Below are 20,639 nucleotides of genomic sequence, written 5' to 3'. Positions count from 1 at the left end.
GCATTGCCAACTTTGGCAGGCTATGTGGCATCATGTGACCTCTCACCTTCAACTGCCCCTCTCTCTGGGGTGTTTATCATATTTTGTCCAACACATCAGTCATCACAGAGCTCTACTTTGGCCAAGAAACTGACTGTGTGGTGCATGATGTCTCATTGGGAAATAGCTTTAAATCCACAGTGAGATAGCTGATCTCTATTGGCAACCAAAAGAGAGAATTTACATTATATGGTACTTAAACATGTGCATGAAGTGAGAGATAAACATAAGACAGTTGAACAGATTAACTGTTTTAGTGAAATTGTTGGGAATGTATTGCTGGTCTGGACTACACGAAAACTCATAATTAAAAACAAACACACTGTGGACGCTGGAAGCAATGTTTTACTCTAAATGTTAACTCTGTTTCTGCAAACATACATATCCAGTAGTCAATACAGTGTGAAGCTGGAGAAGCACAGCAGGTCAGGCAGCATCAGAGGGGCAGGAAAGTTGAGGTTTTGGGTTTACACCCTTTGTCAGGACTGGGGAGGGGGAAGGGAGCTTGGAAATAAATAGAGAGAAGGGGGATGAGACTGGGGGAAGGTAGGTGGGATGGTGATAGGTGGACACAGGTAGGGGCTAGTGGAGATTGGTCAGTGGGAAGGGTGGGGCAGATAGATGGGGAAGAAGATGGACAGATTGCATCATGTCAAGGAGGCGGGGATGAGGGGGAGGGTTGGACATGGGATGAAGCCGGGGGTGGAGAGATTTTGAAACTGGTGAATTCGGGATGTAAGCTCCCAATTTTGCACGTGGCGTTGTTGTGGCACTGGAGGAGGCCCAGGATGGGCATGTCACCCAGGGAGTGGGAGCGGGTGTTAAAATGGTTAGCAACCAGAAGGTGTTGTTGACTATTACGTACAGAGTACAGATGCTCTGCAAATCGGTCACTGAGTCTGCGCTTGGTCTCACCAATGTAAATGAGGCCACATCGAGATCAACAGATATAGTAGACCAGAATGGAGGATGTACAAGTGAATCCCTGTCAGATTTGGGAAGATTATTTGGGGCTTTAGACGGAGTTGAGAAGGGAGGTGTAGGGGCAGGTGTAGCACCTCCTGCAGTTCCAGGAAAAGGTGCCGGGTGTGCTGGGGTTAGTGGGAGGTGTGGAATGGACGAGAAAGTCACAGAGAGAGCAGTCCCTATGAAAGGCAGACTGGAGTGGGGAGGGAAATATCTCTTTGGTTGTGGGGTCGGATTGTAGGTGGTGGAAGTGGCAGAGGATGATGCGTTGGATGCGGACGTTTGTGGGATGGTATATGAGGACCAGGGTACTCTGTCCTTATTTTGGTTGGGGGGAGGGGTTTTGAGGGCAGAAGTGCGGGAAATGCAAGAGATGTGTTGGAGGGCATTTTCGATCAATGAGGGGGCTATGCTTGAAGTAGGAGGACATCTGGGATGTCCAGGAGTGGAACGCTCCATCTTGGGAGCAGATGCGGTGGAGGAATTGGGAGTAAGGAACTGCATTCTTGTAGGAGGGTGGGTGAGAGGTGGTGTAGCCAAGGTAGCTATGGGAGTCGGTGGGTTTGAAATAGATGTTGGTGCCGAGACGATTAGCAGAGATGGAGACGGAGAGGTCAAAGAAGGAGAGAGAGGTATCGGAGATGGTCCAGATGAATTTGAGGTGGGGGTGAAAGGTTTAGTAAAGTTGATGAACTGTTCATGCTCCCCCTGGGAGAACGAGGCAGCACCAATACAGTCATCTGTTTCTGAGGAAGGGTCACCGGACCCAAAACATTAACTCTGATTTTTCTTCACAGATGTGTCAGACCTGCTGAGCTTTTCCAGCAACTTCTGTTTTTCTTCCAACATTCAATAAGATCACATGATTGCAACATCAACTGCACATTTCTGCCTAACCCCAAAACCCATTCCCTTTGCACAGATGATGTCCTGTTGACTGTTTCCAATATTTTACATTTTCATTTCAGAAGAATACATTGCTGCAATTCAAATTGTGGCACAGGACCTTTTATTCCCACTCGAGAAAGTACAGATATTCTGCGTTACATCTCACCCAAAGATAGAACATCTAACATGGCAGCACTCCTTCAGTACTTCACTTAAAAATCAGCCTAGGTCAAGTGTTTAGCTCAAACACCCAAAACAAGATTAACTCAGTGGTTTTCAAACACGTTTGTGAAGGAATCCTCTGCAAATATTGACAGACTCCAAGTGTTAATTACTAGAAGATGGCAACCTAACAAATGAAAACAGGGCTAACGTTGAGAAAACGTGTTGTATTAGTAGAAAACAGTAGAAATAACTAACAACAAAACAATCAATAAATACAGAAATCTGTCGACAAATAGAATTCTGATCAACCCAGTCTCCCTAGGATTATCACAAATACCCCAGAGTCCAGGTATTCAGCATGCAAACCAAGGAATTTAACATATCAACAGGATGCTTCACTGTACAGAGCAATGTTTTGGCAATATTCTTCCCAAATACAGAGTTGTCAGCACAAGTGATTATGCGAATTTTAAGCAAAAATTATGTTCAGCCCAAATCAATTCTCTGAAATATTCTGTGATGGTTTAAAATCAAAATTGTTGTAGATACAGGTCATACCTATAAAACTGGTCACTACACTGGCATAAATTGTTCACCATTGCAAATGTTTCTGTTACGTTAAAACAGTTATTTTTGACACTCCGGAGATGTTCCAAAAGCTTTTGAATACAATTTTTGTTTGATTTACTAACCTCCATAGTCCAATGCAACAATATTTTTCCCAAGTAATTTTCATTAATTTAAAGTTGAATCACTCACAGGTGTTGGATAGAAATTCTGATTTAAAATGTTAAAGCGTTTATAAATCATTATCTGCTTTAGGAACCAAACAGCCCAAAGTTACCATTCTTAAATGTACAAAATTTATTTTAAAAACAATTTTTATTTTGTTGAATGATTTTTGAGAACAGTGCCACAGATGTATGATAGATTTTAAGATATAGAAATGAATTTGAAAAGAAACTGAAGGGGAAAAAATAATTTTGAAAACGATGCCAAATCACTCTTGCACCCTTTTGTTTTAAATAACAAACACATGGAGATGATTTGAAGATTTAAATATATCTTGGAAATCAGGCAATGATTCTAAATCACTCAATCTTTGCTTTTGTAATTTATGATAACTTCTTGTTTCTCAACACTTCCTTGTGTGTTCCACACATTTTTAAACAGTCAAACTCTTTTAGCAAATATAAAATAGCAGGATAAAATACTTTATTTGAGGAAAACTAGGAGAACGACTATTCCTCTGCAATAATAAATGATCTGCTAATGAAATCATGGGAACATGCAACTTTTTAACATATGATTTCTGGGAATCTGATTTCATTAGGCGGTCATTAATTCGGAAGAAAAACAGGCATTCACCCATTTTTCATCAAAAGAAGAAAAGGAACCCCCATGGTTTAAAATCCAATTATTGACCCCATTCAACCCCACCTTCAGTACAAGGCAGTGATTATGTTTCGCTGCAGACTGTGTTGTGTTCTATTTGACACAGGCTTATTGAGACTCTCATTAAGTCACACACCTTGCTACAAGATACAAATCACGTGACTCCCAGGCATCTTATTCCAAGAGCTGAGAAAGTGCCTGTAATGTAATGGTACGCCCAGAAAGTGAAATAAAGTTATTTGGATTAATAAAAGGCACAAGGCTCAAGAAAAGGCTTGGATTTGACAGTCCTCTTTAAGAGGAATTTATTAGTTCCCACTGTGTCACCGCATAACCAGAAAGCGTGCACGTTTGGTTCTAAAAGAATTCACTGCTTCTGGGTGGCTGAATACCAGTGGGGAAATGTAAGAACTTACCAAGTTGGAAAAAACAATCGTGAGTATTGTGATGCCATTTTAGGGTGCTGGTCAAAATGCAACACTGTCTCCTGGTACAAAAGTATATTTTTAATACCTCACTCGCAACATACTCACTCAGACCTGTCACCCATCAAGTTAAACTGTGATTTACTTAACGTGCAATTGCATCCAACCTCCTTTTTCTGTTACTGCTACTCATAGAGGCTAAGGTCAGAGACTGGATACTGTAATGCTCAGACTCACCCGACCTTCCGACTCACTATTCATGTTTTATGACCAGCATTAAAAATGTTTGACTGCAATTCTGACCTATAGGAACGATTTTTTTTTGCATGGTATTTGACAATTCTGTCTTTTTTTCAAAAGAATGACTGAACTATATGAGGCATTTCCCTCTCGCCACCAGGGGATGAGAAAAGTACTTTAGTCATATCAATGTATTTTTGATTAGACCTAAGTATGTAGTAAATTGTAAGGGAATTAATTTGGGGCTCTGTCTGTTCAGGCGAGTAGTGAGAATGCAGGACTTGAAAGGACAGAATCGCCTCCTACTTCTTTATCCCTGGGTGGTAATTGCCTTTAATCATTGTCTGGAAATGAACAGGAAAGGACAGGTCATCCTCAGTGTTTGAATTGCAGAGCGCTGTAGTATAATGTGTTCTGTCAATGCGAGTTGTTTTCTTAAAACTGAGCTGTTCAGGCATTTACAAAATACAAAGAATTCCGGGATTTTTTTTTTTAAAAAAGCCAAAATAAGTTGTGATTTGCATGACAAGACTCACTTCCCACCACCCCCCATCCCGCTTCCACTCTGAATCCCCACACCCCAACCTCGAACAACACTACCCATGGTGGGAGGTGTTGAAATAAATTCAATCTCTAAATAGGCAGCATCTGTTTTGTTGGGATGCACATCCACTTTTGAAGTGTAGCTTTGCTGAACAACAAAGAAAAATAAATCACACTCAAAAACCAGTTGCATACTCTGAGGTCCAAATAGTTTAAAACATATTGGTAATTTCTGCTCTGACGAGCACAATACAGTCCACAAGCAAAAAAAAAACAGTCTCATTCACACGGTGGATCAAATCAGTTTGGTTTACACAACATTCAAATGAGACCCGATTAAGAGTTGGACTCATTTCAAACACTGCTCAAAAACCTCACAGATTAGAGACTTCCCAAGAAAATACCACACTGCTAGTCATTACGGCTTGGAGCATCCACTTCAATCATAAAATAGGTTAATGGGAAATAAACTGGCTCCTCAAGACATTCTGGCTGGCAGCGTTAGTACTGGATCTCCAGTGCTTTGGACCTTTGCAATTGAAGTCACAGTCTCATTAAAACTGGGAACGGTCAAGGAGTCAAGTTTGGAGGAGTGCAGATATCTCAGAGGTTATAAGACAGCAGTAGATAGGGAGAGATTTAGCCAATTTGAAAACAAGGATGAAAATTTTAAAATTGAGCTTTTGCTTAACTGCCCAATAAAGGTCAGTGAACACAGTGACACATCATATCTTCAGCTGCTGGTCTTGGACCTGCCAAGTTTGCAGAGTGTTGGAGAATGAGCCAACCCTGAACTGTGCCATAATTTCACCATAAAGCAGGTCAGATACTTTTTATTCATGGGCAAAATTTTCAATAAGCAACAATTATGCCTGGGTTAAACCTCATCAGCCACAATCCTGCCATACTGATTCGAGTTAAGAAATGTCATCCTTAATTTGCCTAAGAAACTGTTCAAAATGTGGCATTTGTGCAAACTTATTGCAACCACCAATAGTATCTTGACTAGGGCAAGCAATGTGATGTCCTTAATAAGGGATCAATAAGAAGTGGATGTCCTTGAAAGAATGGTTCTATAATGGGTCTCGTTGAAGTTGGGTTGATGGGTTGAACAAAGTTCTTTCAATAATCTTGGAAAACAATTACCCTGCAATCAAAACTCACAGAAATGATTTGACTATTTATGATATTCATTGATTGTGGAACCTTGCTACATACAAGTAGACTGCAGCATTTTCCTGAGAAAAAAGCAAGCATACTTTGAAATATTGAATTTATTGATTGTAAAATGTCCTTGGGTGTAAAAAGTGCACTATAAATACAAATCTTTGTTTTCTAGATCTTCTAGACTGGGAGGTTTGAAATATTCATAAATAGTAGAATTATGAAATAAAAACAGAAAGTGTGAGAAATAGTCAGCGTGCCTGGTGGCATCTGGGGAAAGAAGCAAAGCAAACGTTTAAAATCAGTTCTTCTTCTTTAGTGTTCAAGGTCTTACTTTGGCCTTGATTTTCCCTTTTTGAGACAGATGAGGGATAGTTGTGTTCGGAGCTTACTAACTCACCATCCTAACTGTTGAGCAAGCTCGTTGCATCAGTTTGTTAAGAGCTGACCAAGAAGCGATTTGGTTAATCAAAGGCTGGCAATTAAAGACCACCAGTCAATGATTATTCTTCAGGGAATGTAAAGGCGAGAAGCTAGATCTTTTTCTTTTGCTTCTCACGGAGAGAGTGTCCTGATCTGAGGGAGCTCTGAGGCAAAATGGGTGCCTTTTCGAGACCATCCAGCTTACTCCCTCATATATCACTCTGACTGGTTCAGACTGAGGCAAATGGGGGTTTCCTTCTCCCCTAAGACAATGTTTAGGTTACCCTGGATACTCAGTTGGGAAACCAGCCACTTTTCTCACCTGCTGGGGAGGCAGGCAATTAGGGAGGTAGTGAACCAATGCCCTTAAGTGGCTGTTAATTGACCATATAAGGGCTTTAATTGCTGGTGAGTTCAGGTAATTCCCAGTAGATTTTCCCGCCCACCACAGAACTGGTGGGTGACTGAGAGGAAGCTGTGTCTCTTTCCAAAGCCACACAGCTAATTATTTCCACTTCTCAATGCTACCAGGGAGGGGGGGGAAATTGCATCTTTTGTTTCTTTCCCCAAATATGCTGGTGCATATGCCAAAGCTGCTGAGTACACCTCTAATATGTTTATGTTATAGAGTCACACAGCACACAAGAGGCTCTTTGCCCTATCAAATCTGTAGCATACCTATCTACGCTCATCCCACATTTCAGCATTTGGCCCATAGCCGTGAATGTTATTAAATTTCAAGTGCTCATACATATACTTTTTAAAGGTAGTGAGGTTTCACGCCTCTTTTGTCCCCCAACCCCCACCCCCACCCCCACCCCAGGCAGTGCATTCCAGCATTCATTTGCAGGACTTTGGAATGTCTTATTAGAGCAAAGCTGCTATATAAATATAAGTTCTTGTGACGGATTTTTCTGGAGTATCCCAGAAGGCGTACGTTTTATGATGCACACTTCAACATATAACTTGCATGACACCAGGAGAACAAAGCACAGGAACACTGCTCACAAATGTCACAGGAAGCTCCAAAAATGACGAAACTGTCCCTGCAGGAATATCAGTTCATAATTTGTCATTGTTTTATGATTTAGGGTTTGCTTTTTCAGTGCATAATTTGCCACAGCACGGGTATTTTCTGCAATCTCTACTCACAAATTAAATATGCTCAGCATCTTTATTGCATATAGCAGGTGCTATTAATTTCAAATTACCGGTATAGAAATTAATGGAAGTGTGCTTTCCTGCAGATGTGCAAGACCAGGGTCATCGACTTATCTGAAGGAGTGGCTCAGTATGCCTGGTTCCCGTGCGTAGAAGCATTTCACAGCATCCCATACTTCAGAGCAAAATACTGGCTAAAGGTAGGCTTATTACTTTAGACAGCGTGAAATGGATCCTAAGCTGAAGCGAACAGATTGTAAATCAAATGGAAGAAACAATTCTTAAGCATTATGTCAGCTTCTGACATCCCAATTCTCAACTTTCTCTGCTGATACACTACCAGTGACATGCTCCGGGGATTGACACAGTCTCAGTGACAGACTACACGCACTGACAGAGTCCCTGTGACACATGATGGAGACTGACACAGTCACAAAGACACACTCCAGATATTGACACATCACCAGTAACTTCCTCCAGATATTGACACACCACCAATAAATTTCTCCCCGAATGTTTTCACTCTCCCAGTGATACATGATAGATATTGACATACTTCCAGTGATACACAGCTCTGAAAGACAGCATCAGCTCCCCCAAGAAATCATATTCTTTGTTGTAGAATTTTTTAATACCAAAACCCATGATGCCACTATAGTAGTTAACAAGAAATTGACCTCGTGAATTCTCAAAGACCAACTACAGTTTAGATGAACCATTATAAGAACCCATGATTTATTGTACAAATAATCACAGCAATAGCTGGCAGCATTTTAATAATGGGCAAAAGCAATGAACAACAGTATTGTTCACATCAGTGCCCCCTTTATAAGATGGAAAATAATAATCTGCCATTCTGGTAACACTATATTGTAGCTTTTATTGTGAAATCCTAAGTGTTTTCAGGCATTTTAAGCAGACTGCAGGAAAGAAAGAAATTGAATTTATAGTACAATTTATGATATCTTTAGAACATCCTAAAGTGCTGGGTAGATTATATTTCTGAAGGACAATCATTGTTGTTGTTTTTGTTATTGTGCAGACAAGCGTTACAGCCAATTCATGCATATGTTCCCATTGAAAACACAAGCTTTCGGAGTCTTAGATAACAAGGTGTAGGGCTGGATGAACACAGCGGCCAAGCAGCATCAGAGGAGCAGGAAGGATTACGTTTCGGGCCGAGACCCTTCTTCAGAAATGTGGGAGGGGAAGGGGGTTCTGAAATAAATAGGGAGAGAGGGGGAGGCGGATAGAAGATGGATAGAGGAGAAGGTAGGTGGAGAAGAGACAGACAGGTCAAGGAGGCGGGGATGGAGCCAGTAAACGTGAGTGTAGGTGGGGAGTTAGGGTGGGGATAGGTCAGTCCAGAGAGGACGGACAGGTCACGGGGGCAGGATGAGGCTAGTAGGTGGGAGATGGGGGTGGGGCTGAGGTGGGAGGAGGGGATAGGTGGGAGGAAGGACAGATTAGGGAGGCGGGGACAAGCTGGGCTGGTTTTGGGATGCGGTAGGGGGAGGGGAGATTTTGAAGCTTGTGTAGTCCACATTGATACCATTGGGCTGCAGGGTTCCCAAGAGAAATATGAAGTGCTGTTCCTGCAACCTTTGGGTGGCATCGTTGTGGCACTGCAGGAGACCTAGGATGGACATGTCATATGAGGAATGGGAGGGGGAGTTGAAATGGTTCGCGACTGGGAGGTGCAGTTGTTTAGTGCAAACTGAGCGTAGGTGTTCGGCAAAGCGGTCCGCAAGCCTCCGCTTGGTTTCCCCGATGTATAGGAGGCCACAACGTGAACAGCGGATACAGTTTACCACATTAGCAGATGTGCAGGTGAACATCTGCTTGATGTGGAAAGTCTTCTTGGGGCCTGGGATGGGATTGAGGGGGGAGGTGTAGGGGCAGGTTTAGCACTTCCTGCAGTTGCAGGGAAAAGTGCCGGGTGTGGTGGGACTAGAGGGGAGTGTGGAGCGGACAAGGGAGTCCCGGAGAGAGTGGTCCCTCCGGAAAGCAGATAAGGGTGGGGAGGGAAAAATGTCTTTGGTGGTGGGGTCGGATTGCAGATGGCAGAAGTGTCGGAGAATGATGCGTTGGATCCGGAGGTTGGTGGGGTGGTACGTGAGGACGAGGGGGATTCTGTTTTGGTTGTTATTGCGGGGAGTGGGTGTGAGGGATGAGTTGCGGGAAATGTGGGAGACACGGTTGAGGGGGGAAGTTGCGGTCCTTGAAATACGAGGACATTTGAGGAGTCTTACTCCTTCTTCAGGTGTTAGTGAGAGAGGTCGTATCAGACAGAAAATGTATAAGTAAAAGATCAAAGGTCACAGTGTTGATGAGGATGAACTGAACAAACCTAAGATGCTGTTAAATCTTTTAGTTAGAAGGTTTAAATTGATTAATATATATGTAAATTCCCAAATTCCTTTCAAGTCCCTGTCCTGTGAGAACTGAAGGTTGTATCAGTGTAAGGAAGAGGTGACATTTTAGGTCAGACAATGCATGTTAGGTGTGAGGCCTTGTTTAGAATCTATTTCTGTTTTGGTTTGGAGTCAGACTGGTTTTATTTCTAAAGTAGGAATTTATAAAACACCACATTGACTGATTGTCTATAAATTGTGTGCTTTTTAAACAAAGTAGAATGTATCTTCAAAAACAAATTCACTCCATAGATTCATGTGTGTGTGTGTTGTGGAGGAGAAGGGAGTGTGTGTGTGAGGCAGAGAGAGAGAAAGAGAGAGAGAGTGTGTGAGGAAGTATAGGGAGGAAGAGAGAGAGAGAAAGAGTGTGTGTGTGTGGGAGAATGTGTGAGTTTGTTTGTGTGTGTGTGTTGGGGGGGTGGAAAGAGAGACATTGTGTGTTGGGGGGAGAGAGTGTGTGTGTGAGGCAGAGAGAGAAAGAGTGTGTGTGTGTGTGTGTTTGCTTGTGTGTGTGTGGGGGTGGGGGAGAGAGAGAGAATGTGTGTGTGTGTGTGTGTGTTGGAGGGGGGGCGGCGGTGGGGGAGAGAGAGAATGTGTGTGTGTGTCTGGGTGTGTGTGTGTGTGTCTGGGTGTGTTTGAGTGCATGTGTGTGCGTGTGTGTTTGTGTATGAGTGTGTGTGTGAGATGTCATGTGATTTCTGACCATGTTAGTCCAACACCAGCATCTCCACATCATGGTTCCCATTGAAGACCAATGACTGAATAATCAGTTTATTGTTATGTTTTTCGAGGGAACATGGCTGGCCAGGAAATCAGAAAAAGTCAATTATGTTTTTTTCAAATAGTAACACAGAACCTTTTGCGTCTGGTCTTGATTTGATGTCTGCCCTGTAAGTCAACCTTTCCCACAATGAAACACTGCCTAAGAGAGCATTGAAGAGCTAGTCTAGATTATTTACTCAAATTTCGATGAGGCAGGTGCTTGAGGCTCATAATTTGAGAGATGAGCAGATAATCACGAATAGCATGAGCAGGCAAAACAATCAATAGACATGAATGGAGATATATCATTTTCACATAAAAACTCTTCAATTGATGCTTCTATGTTTTTCACCAATAGACAATATTTACAAATTGAGACATAAACCCAACACAGATGAGGAGGTTCAGACTCGGTGGCTCATCCATGCTGAACTAATGATCTCACCAGACTATCTCAATTAACTCCTTCACACTATCTGAGGGAGGGGTAAGGTTGGCCAGTGATACTGCTGCAGATCTTCACCCTGTGGTGTTTGTTGGTCAGTGTTTGGCGGACAGGTTTCAGGGTTAACTGCAATGCCATATACAATTATAAAGCCTCATGACATGTTCGGACTCAGACATGAAAACAGATCTCGGAGTTCAGGTACCATGGCTGAAGAAAGGAGAACTTTGAGGAATGGGGCAGGGTTGGAGGAGAACAGAAAAGAAAACTTTAAAAAGTTCAAGACACTAAACAATTTATGGTGAGAGGAACATTTATCTTGCTGAAGATACTCAAACTAATGAAGCTACATTTCATAGATGTGTTTAAATGGATCTTTTACTTGAAAAGCACAGAAAAAACAATGAGTTACTGGCTCAGATTTTCTGAAGGCTCAATGATTGTTTCTGAAGCATTAATAGGAGTTGTTCTTCAGCGCTCTGCACAATTCCCCTCGTAGATGACTGTGAAGGGATTACCAAGGAAATTGAATTTTCTGATGGGCAATTCCCACGTATCTGGAATGCTCCAAAAGTATCCTTTTAATGGATGGAGAATTCAAAGGGTTGCTGCAGTTCAATAAATAGTTACCCAGGAAATATCAGACTATTAAAAACTTTGTCTACCTTCTGAGTAACCATTAAACTGACCCCTAACCCTCCCTAAATCATCCAGACACTGACCTGACAATGGGACCCTGCTGGAACCCCACACCATCTCCTGCATCTAAAATGGGAATGCCCCCAGCTACCAAGGGACTGATCTCCTCCCACTCTGCTGGACCCTGATTTCGCTGCATCCCTCCCAAAGCTGATTTCCACTCTGGACCCAATCACACCTCCCTCCCCCTCCCTCCAGACCCCGTCTCGGGACCTGCCACACTATTTCCACTTCAACATCTGCCCCATCCACTGCCCCACAGCCAGACCTGACACTTCCACTGTCTCCTGTCCTACCACCCACACTACATCCCTGTGAACCTCAACAATCTCCACAAGACCCATCACACTTACCTTGCACCCTTGTGTTTGTAGACCTTTACATTTTCAGAATACAGCGACTGGCTGCTGTGAGAAAAGACCATGTGTTTGTTTTGTGCCACGAAGGACCTGTAAGAATAGAAGCCCAGTTCCTTATTTCTGAAAGTGCCCTGATTGAAATTTACTGTCAAGTTTAAAGCCAAAGTCTCTCTTAACATTAAAAACAAATGAGTGGAGTGACAATCTGCCTGAGATTTAGATTATCACTTCTTGGAAACTACATTACGAAATTGTGTAATATATAATGAAATTACATAATACAAAATAGGGCGGCATGGTGACTCAGTGGTTAGCACTGCTGCCTCACAGCGCCATAGACCTGGATTCGATTCCATCCTCAGGTGACTGTCTGTGTGGAGTTTGCACATTCTCCCTGTGTCTGCGTGAGTTTTCTTTGGGTGTTCTGGTTTCCTCCCAGCGCCCAAAGATACACAGGTTAGGTGGAATGGCCATGCTAAATTGCCAGGAGTGTCCAGCGAGGTGCAGGCTAGATGGATTAGCCATGGGAAATGCAGGGTTACGAGTCTGGGCAACCCTCTTTGGAGGGTTGGTGTGGACTCAATGGGTCGAATGGTCTGCTTCCACACTGTAGAGATTCTAAAATACCAGAAAATGTTGGAACTACTTGTCAGGCCTGGCAGCTTTTCTGTTGAAAGGTCTCAGATCTGAAAGGTAACTCTGTTTCACTCTCCAGAGATGCTATCAGAACTTATGTTTTGTTTTTATTTCAAGTTTCCAACATCCACAGTATATTGCTTTTTGACACAATCTACGAGTTAAATGTCAAGTAAAGTTGAATGGTGTAGCACATGCTGTGTTGCTAGAGCAGGGGGATACTTATCAGAGAAATCTGTTGATATGGTGTCCTTTCACCGCCTCTTTTACACCCACCCCACTTCTGAAGCAAACGTTAATCTTCATCTTTTTCTCTCTAATGAGGTCTACTTTACTGAACCAATGGTCGCTGCTGCTGTCATTGTCCACCTGGCTGCTGATGGAAGTAGCCTCATGGATCAAAGACAAGATTCAATCTCAGTTCAGTTGGTTGACACGAAAGATCAGAATCATGACCTGGGTGAGTCTTTTCTTCTTTTTTGCAACACAATGGATCATATTTAGAAAGGATGTAGTTATCTGCAAGCCTGAAGGAAGTTCAAACAGCTCAATTAGTGGAGTGGCCCGTGCACTGAGGGGAAGCACCACAAAGATACACAGCGGACTAACTCAAACAAAAAAGCAGCAAGTGAAAAGGCTGAAAGGAAATCCAAGTGAGACAATCATACGGCCACACATCTTTGCTCAATAGATAATCTCACACTGGTGTTTAAAATGCCTAAAGCTGTTTCTCAGAAAAGCTCAGATCCATTGGAATCAGGAATCAATTCCTTTTCCTGCTTGCCTTTGACTTTTACTTATTGTCTTTCCTTCCTTCTGAGATTTTATTTTACTGAGTTACTGATACATTGTCAAAAGCCTATTGCACCCGACCTAACATTGTACACCGGTCACTCACCAGACTCAGTGGTTTTGTCTGCTGCTGAAACAAGATGGATTTAGCCCTGTCCTAATTTCAAGTATAGCAGAGTGTGAAAACTCTGTGTTTGCTTTTTACTGCACTTTTTAACACATAATGCGAAAATTTTTAAGATCCCAGCTATGGAATAGCTTTTGCACTGGTACAAGTTATCATGTTGCATTGACACAAAATCCACAGTATTACTAAGGCAAATTCTGACAAGTAGCGAAACCTTCCCCAAATTTTATAGCATAAGTCACCCATGTTCTCTGACCACACACTTGGCAGAGTATCTCACAGCTTCTAACTCATGACACCCTTGAGATTGTATTTACACACCAGTTATCACTTTGTGCCAAAGTAATCGTTGCCGTCCTGTGGTAGTAAACTGGATGTAAACAAAGATACCCATGGTAAATTAAGAACGAGTCATCGCAGAACCCATATGTGTATATATACATATATATGGTGGAAGCGATGGCCTAGTGGTATTATCAATGGACTGTTAATCCAAAGACCCGGGTTCAAATTTCATATCCTTAAATCAGTAGCTGCAATACGACCCAATGATAATGCACAATTACTTTTCTTTTACATTAACTGCAGTTAAGACTGCAGCAGCATGAATTAGGAAAATAAACTAGTCTTTATTATTAGGTCAGAGTCACGAAGTGAAGTGGCATTCACTTTTGGAAAGAATGATTTTGATATAATTTCAGCTTGCTGTACAACAAGTTGTAAAGCTATCCAGTGTTTGAAAATGTTTTCCTACTCTAGGTCTATGGCTTTGAAAGTTTTCATTGTAGGGAACCCCTTGCAAACATGGAGCCATTTTCAGGAACCATCCAACATATGACCCAAGCATCCTCACACTGTTGACAATTTTTGGTTAGTCGGTACATTATCAAAAAGAGTGCATTGGATCGATGTACAATACAACAATCTGATAACAGATGGGTAGGTCTGATTAAGGTGTGGAATACCAGTAGGAAAATCCATTCCTCAGTCATTGGTCAGGAGAAAAGAGATTTTATTTTTATAAACACACTCACTGACAAAGGGCCATAGAAATATTCTATCTTTTAAAATGCCAATGCGAAATATTGGTATGAATGCTGTTTGAACATAATTTAAATGATGGTTTTTAGTTGCAGAAATTGGAAATGCCTTGCTGATTTTTAACGACCAGTGTTTGTCTCCCGCCTTTTCTGCAGGAATGCATCTTTTGAACTGCAGGAACAACCCCCTCGTTATCCCTGTCATTCACGACCTCAGTCAGCCATTCTACCGGACCTCAGCCATTCTAATTACTTTCCATTCACTGTACGTTGCCATCTCTGGGGTGGCCTTGCGTTCCTTCCACAACTTTGACCCCATTACAATTAGCAGCTGTCAAAGCAGTGAGATGTACAGCCCGACGGAGCAGAGGTGAGCCTTGATACCACCTTTCAACTTTTATTAATCGACAGTTCCCAGATAAAATAATGACGCTGACAGAGTCAACTGCTCATCACACTGTTTTGTGATGCTTCCTCAAAGCTAATAAAATAGTGAAAAGCTTGATGGTTTTTTTTGAAGGGTAGACAACAAAATTTACTGTGTGGAACAGAGGAATTACAACCAAAAGAAGGCTCAGGGTTCTATCTGATATCATGCTGGTCTCAGCTAAAGGTGGTGTCTTGGGTGCTCTGATTGATCTTAATGACCCCAAATTATGTAAAAGAGTGATGAAAATAAAATCTCCAGGTGTTGAGCCCAGCTCATGAAAGCTCTCCATTGGGATTTGATGGAAAGTATGTGGTTGAGGCACATTAAGGGGTGGTGTCCCCTGCGGAGAACCAGCCATTGTATGCCTGCTCTTCATTCAATCTCAAACATGAAAATTGGTTGCTTGTGAGGGGTTCTGGTATCCCTAACAGCCAATCTTCATGTGTGCAGGTAAAGGTAAATGACAGGAAGGACCAAAATGGGAGGAAACTGTCAGGGAGGTGGGGAACAAAATTAGTCGAAAAAATTATTTGCTAGTTCCATGTACAGAATCTTCTGGAAAGGAATTTGAACAGTTTGTCTTGAGCTGTGGAAACATTTGGCCTGATTTGTCGATTTGATATCATACCAGATGATAAGGAAAAGTGGGAGTGGAATTAAGAGAGTCTGTGGACTTCAATGAAGTTAGATAGACAAATCACCAGAGCAATAGAAAGGCAGATTGTGGATTCCAGATTTATTGATAACACGGATGGGTGAATTGAAGGCATGAAAGCGTTGGAATGTCAAAAGTTACCTTTTATGAGCTGTGATCTGCTTCTATTTCCATCTCATTAGCTAGAGTGGTGTTACCTCCTGCATTTTGGAGCCATTAACTGTGAAAAAAATCCATAATCTTTGACTTCAGTTTGGCAGCTATCACGTGAAAATTGCCTCTAAGAAAATGAGCATCTTAAAACTTTGCCGGGTGAATGCAACTTAGAATACTCGAGTTTTGAAAATAACATCTTTTCTGCGAGAATTTGAATTTGAAAGAGACGGAAAGTGCAAGAAAGTGCTGATCTACATTAAATCCATCATGTCAGCCAACTGCATTTAATCAAACAAGAATGGTTCCTGACTGGTTTAGTGGGTAAACCTGCAATGCTTGATGCTGAACTGCATGGACCTGAGGCATCAGTTTGAGGACTAATACTGTCCTTGGTGCCACTGGGCTAAACACAGTAGAAAGAGTTATAGAGATTTCCGTCCCTGATCACTGTCAATATTTAGGCTGTCCTGAATCAAACTTACTGTGATATTCTTGTCAGCTGAATTATCTGTTATCATTCACTGTCTGGATTTACTTATAAAGGTTGGCTCCTTTGGCAAGATAGAAATAGGCAAACTGGCTTCCTTTTGACAATGCTGGAAAGATTACAAAGTAAGATCTTTTAATGCTCTGGTCATCATGAGTGTGTGGTGTATGATGGACCTATTGCCTATCACTTTTTTGTGCAAGTTCATACAGATTAGCACCTTCATGGAAACAGAGGAGAAAAGAGGACACTTTATACTCTGAGATAGTAGGAACTGCAGATCCTGGAGAATCTGAGATAACACGGTGAAGAGCTGGATGAACACAGCAGGCCAAGCAGCATCACAGGAGCAGGAAGCTGACGTTTCGGGTCTAGACCCTTCTTCAGAAATGGGGGAGGGGAAAGGGGTTCTGAAATAAATAGGGAGAGAGGGGGAGACGGATAGAAGATGGATAGAGGAGAAGATAGGTGGAGAGGAGACAGACAGGTCAAAGAGGCGGGGATGGAGCCAGTAAAGGTGAGTGTAGGTGGGGAGTTAGGGAGGAGATAGGTCAGTCCAGGGAGGACGGACAGGTCAAGAGGGCAGGATGAGGTTAGTGGGTAGGAGATGGGGATGGGGCTTGAGGTGGGAGGAGGGGATAGGTGGGAGGAAGGACAGGTTAGGGAGGCGGGGACGAGCTGGACTGGTTTTGGGATGCGGTAGGGGAGGGGAGATTTTGAAGCTTGTGAAGTCCACATTAATACCATTGGGCTGCAGGGTTCCCAAGCGGAATATGAGTTACTGTTCCGGCAACCTTCGGGTGGCATCGTTGTAGCGGAATATGAGTTGCTGTTCCTGCAACCTTGCCTGCCCCTTTGTAGGTTACGTGGAACAATCCCTCTTCCGTAGCTACACTGGCCCTAAACCCCACCTCTTCCTCCATTACATTGATAACTGTATCGGCACCACCTCGTGCTCCCACGAGGAGCTTGAACAGTTCATCCACTACACCAACACCTTCCACGCCAACCTTAAGTTCACCTGGACCATTTCTGATACCTCTCTCTCCTTCCTGGACCTCTCTGTTTCTATCTCTGGCAACCACCTAGAAACCAATATCCATTTCAAGCCCACCGACTCCCACAGCTAACTAGAATACACCTCCTCCCATCCACCTTCCTGCAAAAATGCCATACCCTATACCCAATTCCTTCGCCTCCGCCACATCTGCTCTCAGGATGAGGCATTTCACTCCCGTACATCTCAGATGTCCTCGTTTTTCAAGGACCGCAACTTCCCCCCCTCAGTGGTCGAGAACGCCCTCGACCGCGTCTCCCGCATTTCCCGCACCTCATCCCTCACACCCCCTCCCTGCAATAACAACCAAAAAAGAATCCCCCTCGTCCTCACGTACCACCCCACCAACCTCCAGGTCCAACACATCATCCTCCAACACTTCTGCCATCTGCAATCCGACCCCACCACCAAAGACATTTTTCCCTCCCCACCCTTATCTGCTTTCCGGAGGGACCACTCTCTCCGGGACTCCCTTGTCCGCTCCACACTCCCCTCTAGCCCCACCACTCCCAGCACGTTTCCCTGCAACTGCAGGATGTGCTACACCTGCCCCTACACCTCCCCCATCATCCCCATCCCAGGCCCCAAGAAGACTTTCCACATCAAGCAGATGTTCACCTGCACATCTGCTAATGTGGTATACTGCATCCGCTGTTCCCGTTGTGGCCTCCTCTACATCGGGGAAACCAAGCGGAGGCTTGGGGACTGCTTTGCCGAGCACCTACGCTCGGTTCGCACTAAACAACTGCACCTCCCAGTCGCGAACCATTTCAACTCCCCCTCCCATTCCTCAGACGACATGTCCATCCTGGGCCTCCTGCAGTGCCACAACGATGCCACCCGAAGGTTGCAGGAACAGCACCTCATATTCTGCTTGGGAACCCTGCAGCCCAATGGTATTAATGTGGACTTCACAAGCTTCAAAATCTCCCCTCCCTCTACTGCATCCCAAAACCAGCCCAGCTCATCCCCTCCTCCCTAACCTGTCCTTCCTCCCACCTATCCCCTCCTCCCACCTCAAGCCCCATCTCCTACCCACTAACCTCATCCCGCCCCCTTGATCTGTCCATCCTCCCTGGACTCACCTATCTCCTCCCTACCTCCCCACCTACACTCACCTTTACTGGCTCCATCCCCGCCTCCTTGACCTGTCTGTCTCCTCTCCACCTATCTTCTCCTCTATCCATCTTCTATTCGCCTCCCCCTCTCTCCCTGTTTATTTCAGAACCCCCTTCCCCTCCCCCATTTCTGAAGAAGGGTCTAGACCCGAAACGTCAGCCTTCCTGCTCCTCTGATGCTGCTTGGCCTGCTGTGTTCATCCAGCTCTACACCGTGTTATCTCACACTTTACACTCTGACCTGACCGTGGAAATGATATTTCTTACTACTTTCTGGATGTTGACTGATTCTGGAAATTCTGGTATCTTCAGAAATCCAGACAAGCAAATGACTATTGTTTCTTACCATCTGAAATTTGATGTTTCATTGAGGACTTGTTAGAGACATACTTTCTGATTTTAATGAATGGCTGCAGCCAAATTCCTTATTCTCACAAAGGCTGACCTCCTGAATAAGGAGCAGCCCAACATCTCAAAAGATAACGTTATGAATATTCAGCATGACAGCATTCCTACTATTCAGACTTTGCCATTAAATTGCACAAATCATATTTGCCTCAGCGCCCCAGGGCTAGGGAGGGGGAATTAATCAGCATGAGCTGGCTCTCCTGATCACTTATAATTGACTCCTGTTTGTGTGTGTGCGTAAATATCATGTGCAGACATGATTCGACCAGACTGCAATTCCCCATAATTGAAAAGTTTTTTAACTGATGCGCCTTTTTCAAGTTTATAAATTAACAATGGTAATTTGGTGGAGATACCAGAATGCTTGACAACAATAGCCAAATGCAAACAATGCATGAGGTAAACAGCAGCTTCAGGAGCGAAAGAAAGTTAAAAAGAACAGGGACCATTTCTTAAGAGTATGACAGTCAATTCCGAAATGACCTTTGAATGAGGCAGCTACTAATGATTGTATATTAATGCAAGTTTCTTAGTGCAATGCTGTTGAGTGACAGAGTTCTTTGAGATCAATAAATAATGAGTGAGGTAACTGATACTACTGTAGTGAAAATGTAGAGAAAGCTACCACAATGGAAATCCAGCGAAACTCCAGTCCCCAGAGAGTGTTATTTGATAGTTGACTAATGAATGCACATTTTTTGTCAATGTGCAAAGAAACTAGATTAATTTCTATTTTTGTAATGCATGCCAAGCAATTAATATTTGCAAGATGATGTCTTAATGTAAACTTCAAATTACTGTTAGGTAAATAGTGCTGTTAAAATATCAAAACATTTTACCTCAATGAACATTCAAGAATTGAAACTGCAAATGGAATTTCTGCAGTGAAGTTCTGGAGACCAGAAATGCAGTGACAGCTAAAGTATTCTCACTTGAATCGCTGTGACTTCTGCCAGCCCTATAAGGCTTTAAGATGCAGTGCTCCTCCAATTTTGCCATCTTGTGCATCACTGATTTTCTTAATTCCACTATTTCTTTCAGCTGTCTGGGCTCTCAGGTCTGGACTTCTCTTAACAAAAGTTTCCACATTTCTCTCCTCCAAGAAACTCCTTAAAATCTACCTCTTTGACAAAACCTTTGGCCAGCTGTCCCACTATCTCATTCTTCGGCTTGATTTGACTTGATTGAATACATTTTCAAAGTGCCTTTTGTTACATGGAAGGTGCAATACAAATGCAAATTGTTGTTGAATGCATTACCAGACACCCAATAAGTGCCATAATCAATCTTGTGATTTTTACTCATCATTCACACAAATTCGCTGGGTGAAATTCCCCCTTGAATATTCCATCTCTCTCTCTGCCTCTCTCTCTGTCTCAGTTTTCTCCTCCTCCAAGGTCATCATTTCCTCTCCATTTGTAGGTATGTGCAGGTTACAAAAATGCTCTCTTTCCGGTGGTAATTTGCTTATATGGATGCAACAATAGAAGTGTTTATATTGTGTTGTTAATGTAAAGAAAAAACCCAAATCCTTTACAGACCTGCAATGAGATGAACAAAATGGGCACTCTGAAATAAATATCAAGACAAGGGTGGAGTTGGTGGATGATCAAACTCATGGTCAAAGAGGAGAAGGTGCTTTAAA

The 20,639-nt window shown here is 43.0% G+C and overlaps 1 protein-coding gene across 1 annotated transcript in view; it reads left to right on the top strand.

The window, feature by feature from the left end:
- LOC109913486 (pappalysin-1-like) overlaps positions 1-20,639 on the top strand; it is a 277,630-nt gene that overhangs the window by 125,115 nt on the left and 131,876 nt on the right. Inside the window, exons 11-13 of the mRNA XM_048613637.1 lie at positions 7,496-7,609; positions 13,049-13,184; positions 14,840-15,053. Of these exons, the coding sequence (XP_048469594.1) occupies positions 7,496-7,609; positions 13,049-13,184; positions 14,840-15,053 (464 nt within the window). The remainder of the gene's footprint in view (positions 1-7,495; positions 7,610-13,048; positions 13,185-14,839; positions 15,054-20,639) is intronic.

This window comes from Rhincodon typus, chromosome 28 (genome assembly GCF_021869965.1).
Source record: "Rhincodon typus isolate 14 chromosome 28, sRhiTyp1.1, whole genome shotgun sequence".
Taxonomy (NCBI): domain Eukaryota; kingdom Metazoa; phylum Chordata; class Chondrichthyes; order Orectolobiformes; family Rhincodontidae; genus Rhincodon; species Rhincodon typus.
Note: the sequence above shows the minus strand (reverse complement) of the source record. Positions and strands in the feature narration are given on the sequence as shown.